This window comes from Sciurus vulgaris (assembly GCF_902686455.1).
Source record: "Sciurus vulgaris genome assembly, chromosome: 17".
NCBI classification, from domain to species: Eukaryota; Metazoa; Chordata; class Mammalia; order Rodentia; family Sciuridae; genus Sciurus; species Sciurus vulgaris.
In genome coordinates, this window is record NC_136478.1 from 18,565,024 (window position 1) to 18,574,315 (window position 9,292).

Below are 9,292 nucleotides of genomic sequence, written 5' to 3' on the forward strand. Positions count from 1 at the left end.
ATCAAGTCAAAATAACCAAACGGGCCTGGGGAGCCAGGGCAGGCAAGGGTAAGGGCCCAACAGGGGTGGTTTGACTCCTGTGTTTGGGGAGCTCATCATTAAAGCCAAATCTTGGTAAGCAGCTGCTAAGAACTCACCTGTGTTCCTCCCAAGGGCTGGGTGCAGCCCAGTCACTACCCAGAATCACATGATATCCCACTAGCCTCTAGGCATGTAAATACTTGCCCTAGCCTATTCTGAACTTACAGTTGGAGTAAGGATAGGAGACATAGGGCTAGGAACCTAGGATCAAGGTTCTTTCCCAGGCTCTGCAGCCAGACTCCCCTGGAGAGGCTCCAGGCTAGTCAGTGGCCACAGATAACAGAAAGGGTAGTCAACAGCATTGCATGAGGTGGAACAGGCACCAGCAGATCCACAGAAGTGATGTTCCTTGGAGATAGTGGCTTCTAGATCCGCTGCTCACCATGGAGCCTGAGCTCAGACCTGTGGGGACAGGCCAGGCATGAATGCCTGCTTCCCTGGTTCTGAGTCCAGGGGTTTCTTGGGAATCATTATGGCCCACCCACCCCCCAGGAAGGAAAGGCTGGGCTGGGGAGGCTGATGGCATAAGGCAAGATGCCACTCACATACGACAAGTCCTCGAGGACCCTGCCCAAGACCTGCCCTGACACACAGCTGCTGTCAGAGCCACTGGAGCCACTGGCTGATGGGCACTGGGATGAGACTTCAGAGTCCTCAGGAGCTAGGGAAGAAGACTGGGTAAGTTGTCAGCAGGAGAGGCCCAGACCATACTATGGCTAACCCCAGACATACTCAAAGAAGGCTGGCTGCCCAGTTCTGTGTCAGCTTCCAGTGCTGCTTCCTCTGGGAAGTTGGGAGGATACAAGGGCCAGCGGACACCCAGAAGAGCTGGGTCTCTGTATAGGTGCAAGTTGAGGGACTCCAGAACAGAGCAAGAGGCAGGGTCTCCAGAAAGGGAGCTTGAGGACCCCAGGTAGGGGCTATCATAGTCAAATGGGGCCACAGCAATGGAGGCCCGAGAGCGAACTTCTGCATAAGAGAAGATCAAGTTAGGACAGGTCAGAACCCAGGCCCAGACAGGCCAGGGCTAACAGCAGTCCACAATGCTCACCACAGCTTTTCTCACCCCTACCCCTGAAGCCTGCCTGCTACCTCGGCACTTTAGGACACAGTTGATGTTGCGGTCGTTGATAGCTTCCTCACTGGGTGCGATGTCCTGGAAGGCCTTGCTCCCTACACCCATGGACACCATCTCAGCCATGCGCATCTCTGAGTAGAGTAAACATAAGTGAGGCCCCTCTGGGCTCTATCTGATAAGTTTTTCCTGTTCACCCATATCCCACAGATTAACCATCTTGTACACTGAGTCTTTCTGGTGCTAAATTCTTTCCTCCCAACAATCCCATGGGGGCAGGTATCATAATTCCAGTTTTAGAGATGAGTGACAGCAAGCCTGCCTTTTGAAGCTGTTTCCCTTACATTGGTTGCTGCTGATGGGCTATCTCCTCCTTCCCAAACTTCTAGGTCCCTAGACCCTCCCTGGATTCCTTGGGTACCCACACTGTGGGGAAGGGAGCATGGGATGAACTAGGGGGGCAGAGACCTACCCTTGTTATGGACAGCCTGTCTCCAGAGTAGGCAGGAGATATCAGCTGTCCAGGCCTGCTTGGTGGCCAAGCTAGAGGCCTGCAGCACAAAGGTGTCCCTGGCCTTGCGACGGCGGAACCAGATCTCAAAGCGCAGTTTGCTATCCCCACAGCACTCAGTGAGGCCAAGATCTGCCATCTGTGTAGCCAGGGGAGAGGGGTTTGGTGAAGCATGAGCCAGGGAAAGCCAGGGGAAGGGGCAGGGGCCAGGGACCAGAGGCAGGTGGGCCCACCTTGAAGGAACGCTTATAGGTAAATGTGTTGACACCCGCTGGCCCACGGCGAGGCTTGCTGAAGAGCAGCAATTCCTCAAAGAGGAAAACACGACGAAGGGACTTATGACGCCCAGTGCGCACTGTGAACTCATCCTGTCGCACCAGCTGCCCCTGTTCCTTGAGGTTAACCTGAAAAATTGGGGCCTGGTGGGTACCCAGCCCCTCCTGCCTGTCCTTCCACACCCAGGGCACCTGGACATTATGGCCCAAGATGACTCACATCACAGCCCTGGATGGCATCCATGGCTAGCAGGTCATTGCCATGTCGCAGCTGGAAGTGTACAAGGCTCTGGGCCTCCTGCAGGGCATTGAGCTCTTGCACAGGTCCCCCACAGGCCCGTGCCAGCTCCTGCAGTAGCAGTGCGTATTTGCTCATGTGCTGGATGGGCTTTAGCAGGTAGGAGGCCAAATCCAGCTGGTCACCCAGTGCTTGCTGCTTGTCCTGCCAGGTAGGTAGGAAACCCCACTGAGTGGTCTCAAGGTATACCACCCTCTATCCTACTCCTCCCAGTTTCAGGCTCTCCTACCTTGAAGAAGGCATGACCATAGCTGGTCATCAGGGCATCAGAGCGAGGTTTATTCTTGCTGTAGAGTGCATACATCCCAAACTGCACCCTCTATGAGGACACATCACTCAGCACAGATACAAGCAGCCCAGCTCCCAGAGGCAGCCCATACCCCAGAGAGACTACTTTCTCAATTCGAGAGGACTAAAATGTCAACACCTCTCAGTGGACCTTCCCCCACAGATCCTGCTTTGAATGAGGGGTAACAGGCAAGAACAGGCACTAGCAGTAGGGGCTTTCCAGGCCCTGAGGGGAGGAAGTCTCATCTTCCTCAGACTGAGCTTCAGCTCTGCCCCTCCCACAGCTCTAAGAATATCTCTCTGGTCCCACCTCACCTTGAACCCTTTCTCTTGCTAACTATACTCAGTCACATTCACCTAGTCCAGGTCTCTTTCCTGCTATACCCCTTGCACTTGCTCTTTCCTGGGGTGGAACTCTCTTACTCTGGCTCCCTGTCTGGCCTCAGCTCAAATATCTGCAGCTCAGAGCCTACATCTCACTACTCTCTCTAGAGTGAGAACCCTTTCCCACCAGTAACAGGCATCTCTCCTGTTTATTTTCCTACCAATCCCAGCTGAACTAAAAACACCTTGAGATGCAGGGAACTTATGGGTCTCACTCATGGTTGTTCCTAGCACAGAGCCTAGCAGCTCTTTGGAGTGTAGCAGAATCAGCTGGGGCCATATGGCCTGTGGGACTTACATGGCGCAAGAAGGCATAGGCCACTCGGGGCGGGTGCTGGGTGCAAGCCTCCAGTTCACGCAGGAAGAAATGGCAATGGAAGTCCCGCAACTTCTCCAGGTTGCCAAAGAGGTGAGCTCGCTGGCCACGGAGGCCCTGTGGCACATCAGGGCGATCCAGCTCAGGGAAATAGTTCTCCATGGTGTAGTCAAGGGCCCGGACATACTCTCGCTCAGTGGCCACCATCTCTGCCAGCACCAACTGTAGCCTACCAGGAAGACTGAATAAGGACCCAAGACATCTACTTTCCACTCCTCCCTGTCCTGCCCACTGCCTGTACCTATTGGGGCTCCTGAGGTCACAGCTGCCTGGTAAAGGCAAAGTAGAGGATGACCTAGGCCGGGTACCTCCTCCAGCCACTGGTTTGTGGCAGGCAGACACGATGGCAGCACGGTGGAAATGGTGGGAAGGCTCACTGAGACTCTGCCCCAGATTCTGATCAAAGCTGTAGGCCTTCCTCAGAGGAGGAGTGGCAGGTACAGCAGGGACCCGGCTGACATGCCGGCTAGCTGTGCTGACACGCTTCAGTGCAGCCTCTAACTTCTGGTCCAGAGCCAGCCAGGTGTCCTGGCACCGTGCCCAGGCCCAGCGGCATTCCTGGCGGATGCCCTCTGAGCCTAGCCCTGTGGCCAGAGCCCACATTTTTCGGAAGTGCGCAGGAGGCAAGTCAGGGTGCCTGGTCCAGTGTAGCTGCAGCCGCTGTAGCACAACCTCTGGGCGCTCCTGCTCCAGCTCTGCCAATACTCGCTGCCCCTCCTCAGCCCACGTTGAGGCCTGTAACACCAACGCCAGATGGGCATGAAAGGGGAACCCCAGCAAGCCTTCTGCTCCTCTACTGATCTCCCAGCCCCTCAGAGGGCTGGCCCCACACCATGTCCCAAGTGGTTGGATTTCAGGATCAGAATGAAGACAAGGGAAGAAAACAGGATGAGCAGAAAACACTCAGGCTGAGGTGGAGATGGGGCAATCACTTTTGGTCCCACTGAACAGAAGAGACAGGACCTCTCACCTGCTTGAAGAACTGAAATAGTCTCTCAGCATCTGCCAGCCTCTGGCGCCGTTGGGTCAAAGCCCTAGAGAATTCTATCAGCTGGGCTCTCAGGGCCAGAAAGCGCACCCCAGGGGGACCCAGTTCAGCTGCCTCCCAGCCAGCCAGTGGCTGTAGAAACTTCTCCCCCCTCCTGACCTGCTCCTGGACAAAAAGAATGGGCTCAGCTGGTACAGGTCTGAAGGTTCAGTCCTGAACCCAGATCATTTCCACTGACATTTACATGTCCTTAAATCTCTCCTAAGGTAGAAGGCCTTCCTTCTACCTACCTCCAGCCCCAACTTACCCCTCTCTCAAGCCTTCCAAATTCAGCTCTTGGCAGCATTCAGCCCTTTCTCTCCTGGGCTCCAATTCTTCCCTCTCTCCTGACTTTTTAGTCTTTATCAGTGATTTTTCCTCCTCCCTTTCCCTCATCTAGGCTACTGAAGATAGTGCAATGTGTGCCCCAGGCAATCTTGTGTGACCACACCCCAAATGTCATCCACACACCCATATCCACTAAGTAACACTCTCCAGTCAAAACTCTCATTTGAGCTCCAGGCCCAATACCCAAGGTCCTTATTTTCATTTCCTCATGGCTATCTCAACAGCATGAATGCATTTCTCAGAAGGTCCTCTCCTAGGCCCTCAGTGAACAGTGCCCATTCATCCTTACAACTGCCCTCTCCTTACCCTCCCATATGGATGCACCATTAAGTTACACAAACTTTTCAAATCTGTCTTTCTGCCACCATCCTGATCAAAGAAAGTAATATAGTCAGCCCTCATATCTGTAAGTCGCTCATCAGAGTTTCAAATCCATGGATTCAACTAACCTTGCACTGAAAATATCTGGGAAAAAACTGTACAGCCTTTTTTTTTGTTACTATCCTCTAAACAACATAACTATGGAGCACCTGCATTACATCAGGTATTATTATATCTAGAGATGATTTAAAGTACATGCAAGGATGTGTGCAGATAATATGCAAATACGATATCATTTTATATATATTATATAAGGAGCTTGAGCATCTGCAGATTTAAGTATCCAAGGCAGGTCCTGAAATCAACCCCCCCCACACACAGATACCTAGGGGTAGATGTATTTCCCACCTGTACTACCTCAATTGTCACTTCACTGTATTTTCCATTTCCATCCTCCAAGTCACTGTGTACCTAGAAACTAAGATCTTCTTCCTTGATACAGCTCTGATTATGCTTTCTTGCTTAAACATATCATTGCCACAGGACCCAGTGATCTGACCACTGACTAGTCTTCCAGCCTCATCTCTTTCTACTCTTCCTCTTATGCTCTACCTTTCAACCTCATTGGCCTTATGGTTCCTTAGGCACATCAGAGACTCCCAGCCTGGAATGTTCCTCTATCCCCAACCCTCTTCTGATTGACCCCAACTTACCCTTCAGCTCTCAGCTCAAAATCACCCAAAAAAAGCTTGCTCAACAACCCTGCTAAGATCATATCTTTGTTATATACTCAGGTAGAACCACCACATTGCATCTCTCCAGAATTTTGGCCTCAGTTTGCAAACACATATTTGTGAAATTTTGATTATAACTAATATACTCTGTTGGACAGTACATTCCAAGAGAGTAAGGGATTGACTTGTTTCCACTTACTCCTGCAATTCTAGTCCCTGGCAAAGTGCCCTTATACCCACAGAATGAACAAGTGACTAAATTTACCTGGGCCACCTGGTCCAGCTCCCGGAAAGGTCCTTGAGCCTGAAGCAGCATGTCCAGTGAGGGCTCCCCTGGTTCCTCCAGTGCTGGCCAGCCCACCTGCTGTAGCCATACTTCAATCTGGATAAGAACAAGCAAGGAGAGGCAAGGAGAGTTGCTTTCTGTGTAGTGCTGGGGGCTGTGTGAGTTGAGTCCATGCTTAAGACCAGGGTTAGGGACACTCTGGTCAAAAAGTTCCCACCTGGTGCAGTCTGCCCTCCTGGGTCTCCAGAGTTTGGAGCAGCTCTAGTGCCTGCATACGCTGGTTGCTCTGTAGGGTCAGCTGGTGCAGCAGTCCATCTACACAGCCATATAGTTCATCAGCCTTGTCCACCGCTGGCCTAATACAGAGTACACAGCAAGACCATGCACCTTACTTGTCCCCTTGCTCCACTCTATCATGTCCTGGGACTTTAATCCTGGCTGATTCTGAGTCTTTGGCATGGATATGGTGGGCTGGGGTGGGGTAAGATCTAGAAACTGGACTCATACCTACCTGTAGTCTGGGCTCAGGGTCACCTCTCGGACCTCCTGCTTCAGCCATGCTAGTTCTAAGCCCCCTTGGCATTGGAGCCATGCCAGCTGTGGTGAGTCCAGTACCTGCTGCATCAGGACCTGTGCCTGCTGTAACAGCCGACCAACGTCCTGTGATTGAGGGCAACAGATGGTGGTGGACATGGGAGAGGAGGGACTCGGGAACATTCAGGGAAGTATTGGGAGGGGACACTTACCCCAAACTCCATAGGCTGAGGCACAGCCTTTACATTCTTGATGGCCCCCTGGAGCAGGGCACAAACCACCTGGCAGCTCTGCAGAAGGGCTTCTAGACGCTGTGAGCAGGGGCCAGCATGACCAGAGTGCAGTGCTGATCCCAGGCTTCCTGGATTCCAGGCCACTGCAGCCAGCTTTATCCTACTCTAGCTAACCCAGGACAGACTCCTCCACAGGCCCAGGTTACCTGCATAATCCCACCCACCCCCAGTGCACTGACCATCCGGAAATCCAGCCAGGTCTGGTGGCAGTAAGGCAGGCATCCTCCTAGTGAAGTAGGCAACCCTGCAGTAGGGATGTGGGTCAACAGGCTCTGATGAGTGGGCAACTGCTCTAGCTATAGGAGAAGAATGTATTGTGGATCTAAGCCTGGAGGGGAAGACCCCACGTCCATCCCTCAGCCAACCTGGCTCAGTACCTGCAGCCCTGAAGGCACCTCCTCAGGCATTTTTCCCATTAGCAGCACCTGGTACACTGACCCTGGGGCTACTTCCTGCAAGGAATGAGAGCTCAGTCCTGCACCCAACTCTACACAATAGGAACGGAGGCGAGATGCAATTCTATACTCACTTGTAGTTGGCTGAGTCCCCACAAGAGGGAAGAGCTTGGGGAACAAATCCGGGCATCAACTAGTATGGTAAGACCCAGGGCCTGGACTTCAGGTCTAAAGGGGTGTACTTCAGTTTAGTATCTTATTCCCAGGTCCTGACATCTCCTGGATCAAGCCCAATCCCCCACCCCTCTCCCCAAAACCTGGGGATGCCTCGCAAGTAGAGCAGGAGACAGATGAGTTCATGGCTGCTGCACTTGGGGTGAAGCCAGGCTGGGCTGTGGGCACACAGCAGCAGCACAGCTCGGCCTTCTACATCTCGAGTTCCTGTTGGGGTGGAGGCATTGAACATTCACCCAACAGGCCAACCCACCTCCACTGCCTCTAGGCCCTCCTAGCTACCTGGCAAGGCAGCCATGCCACTGGCCAGCAGATCCCAGGTGAGGTTTTGGGCCAGAAGGCAGTCAGCAGACTTGAGAAGGCAGGATCTGCTAGAGTCTTGGAAAAGGAAATGGCTTAGGTTTGCATGGGGCCACCTACCCAGAGACCCCTCCACAGATCAGGGTTTCAGCCTGAGTAAGGTCAGAGACCTCCCCAAGTCTTAACACCCACCTCCGGGTATCCCCATTCTCTTCCCAGACTTCCCTAGCTCAGCCTCCCTTACCTGCCTCCAACGGTTTTGATGATGTCTTTGATAAAGGGTCTCCAAGATCCACAGGGTTGCTGTTCAACCCCCCAGGGCCCAAGACAGCAGGCAATGCCCCTCCTGCACCTGGGTCCCCTATCAAACCTCTCCTTGGGCTGTCACTCTCACCCTGTGCCAGGCTGAGGTGGGAGGACATGGGGCACAAGAGGCTCTCCACTACAGAGGGAGCAGACTCCTCTGAATGGACTAAGGAGCCTCGTAGTGTGCTCTTCTGGCCATCCCCCGACCCATCTGTAGCCTGTAGTTCTGAAGGTAATTGAAGATCCCTGGACAAGGGGCTGCCCTGAAGCCCTTTGCCGTGGGCTGCCCCTGCTGGTGGTCGTGGAGGACTAGGGTCCTTAATCTGCTTCTGGGAAGCAGGATCCTCCTCCTCCCAGGCATCCCTGAAACTGCACACAGCAAACCTCCAGTCGGTGGCGTGGCCCTGGGAGTCTAGGGACTCATCCCCATCCTCCAGGGACCTTTCCATCACTCCCTACTAAGGGTGGGCCTGCTCAGGGCAAGTGGGCAAGGGCTGGGCCTCGGTATGAAGGGAGGCCTCGGCTCATCCAGGAACTGTGTTGAAGATGGCCCCACAGGGCTCCACGAGCAAGGCAGGCAGAGAACACTAGGCCAAAGGAGGTACCAGACTGGGTGCCCAGGCACAGGAAGTGCGGCGGCTATCGTAGTTCAAGACCTGGGGAGGGGGAAAGAATGTCAGGGGTCTTTTTCCTGCCCAGGGCCCTCGTCACGCTCCCATGAGTCTTTGTTCGGTAGGGCCCACCCGGCTCCAACCTCGGACATCACCTCACACCAGGTTTTGCAGGACTACCTCGTGCTCGCGCTCCCCGCTGGGCCAGAGCGGGGCACTGGCGCGCGACTCCGTCGCCTGCCGCCTACACTCACGTTCCTGGAAGCGCCGCAGGGAATCTCGAAGCCCAGGAGGCCGTGCAGCTGAGCCCTCGAACAGCCCCGGGCCTCGACGGCGGGAACAACCCGGCCGTCCAGCGTGCAATGGCGCCGCCTCTTGGCGACGGGGCGGTAAAATAGAGCAGCTGGGGACGCAGCGCCGCGCCGCCCCCTGGGGGCCGGAGGACGACGCCACAGCCCAGCCTGTAGGTCCCGACGGCAAACCGCCGGGCAGCGGGAAAGCGCTGAGGCGTGGGCCCGCGCTGCGCCCCTTACCCACGGCTCGGACCGCGCTCCTGGCTTGGAGCGCCCCACCCTCGGCGTCTCAGTGCGCGGGTCGGGGCAGCGTCCAACCGTC

The 9,292-nt window shown here is 54.5% G+C and overlaps 1 protein-coding gene across 1 annotated transcript; it reads right to left on the reverse strand.

The window, feature by feature from the left end:
• Nucleotides 1-343: 343 nt before the first annotated feature.
• PLEKHG4 (pleckstrin homology and RhoGEF domain containing G4) lies at nt 344-9,034 on the reverse strand. The gene is made up of 22 exons (XM_079119753.1): nt 8,932-9,034; nt 8,005-8,722; nt 7,743-7,838; nt 7,544-7,667; nt 7,361-7,454; nt 7,209-7,283; nt 7,011-7,127; nt 6,751-6,849; nt 6,516-6,664; nt 6,222-6,360; nt 5,984-6,100; nt 4,259-4,441; nt 3,530-4,023; nt 3,211-3,457; nt 2,470-2,559; nt 2,163-2,384; nt 1,901-2,071; nt 1,629-1,806; nt 1,174-1,290; nt 814-1,050; nt 627-742; nt 344-483 (listed from the first exon to the last, which is right to left on the reverse strand). The coding sequence occupies exons 2-22, from the start codon at nt 8,513-8,515 to the stop codon at nt 478-480; spliced, it is 3,582 nt and encodes a 1,193-aa protein (XP_078975879.1). The 5' UTR covers nt 8,516-8,722; nt 8,932-9,034; the 3' UTR covers nt 344-477.
• Between the last annotated feature and the right edge of the window lie 258 nt (nt 9,035-9,292).

Excerpts from the sequence above, each read along its gene's own strand:
- PLEKHG4 (XM_079119753.1), bottom strand. The coding sequence starts at position 8,515 with ATGGAAAGGTCCCTGGAGGATGGGGATGAGTCCCTAGACTCCCAGGGC. Across the intron at positions 7,128-7,208 it reads AGGTGCCTTCAGGGCTGCAG|CTAGAGCAGTTGCCCACTCA; the intron begins GTACTGAGCCAG and ends CTTCTCCTATAG. Across the intron at positions 2,385-2,469 it reads ATGGTCATGCCTTCTTCAAG|GACAAGCAGCAAGCACTGGG; the intron begins GTAGGAGAGCCT and ends CCTACCTGGCAG.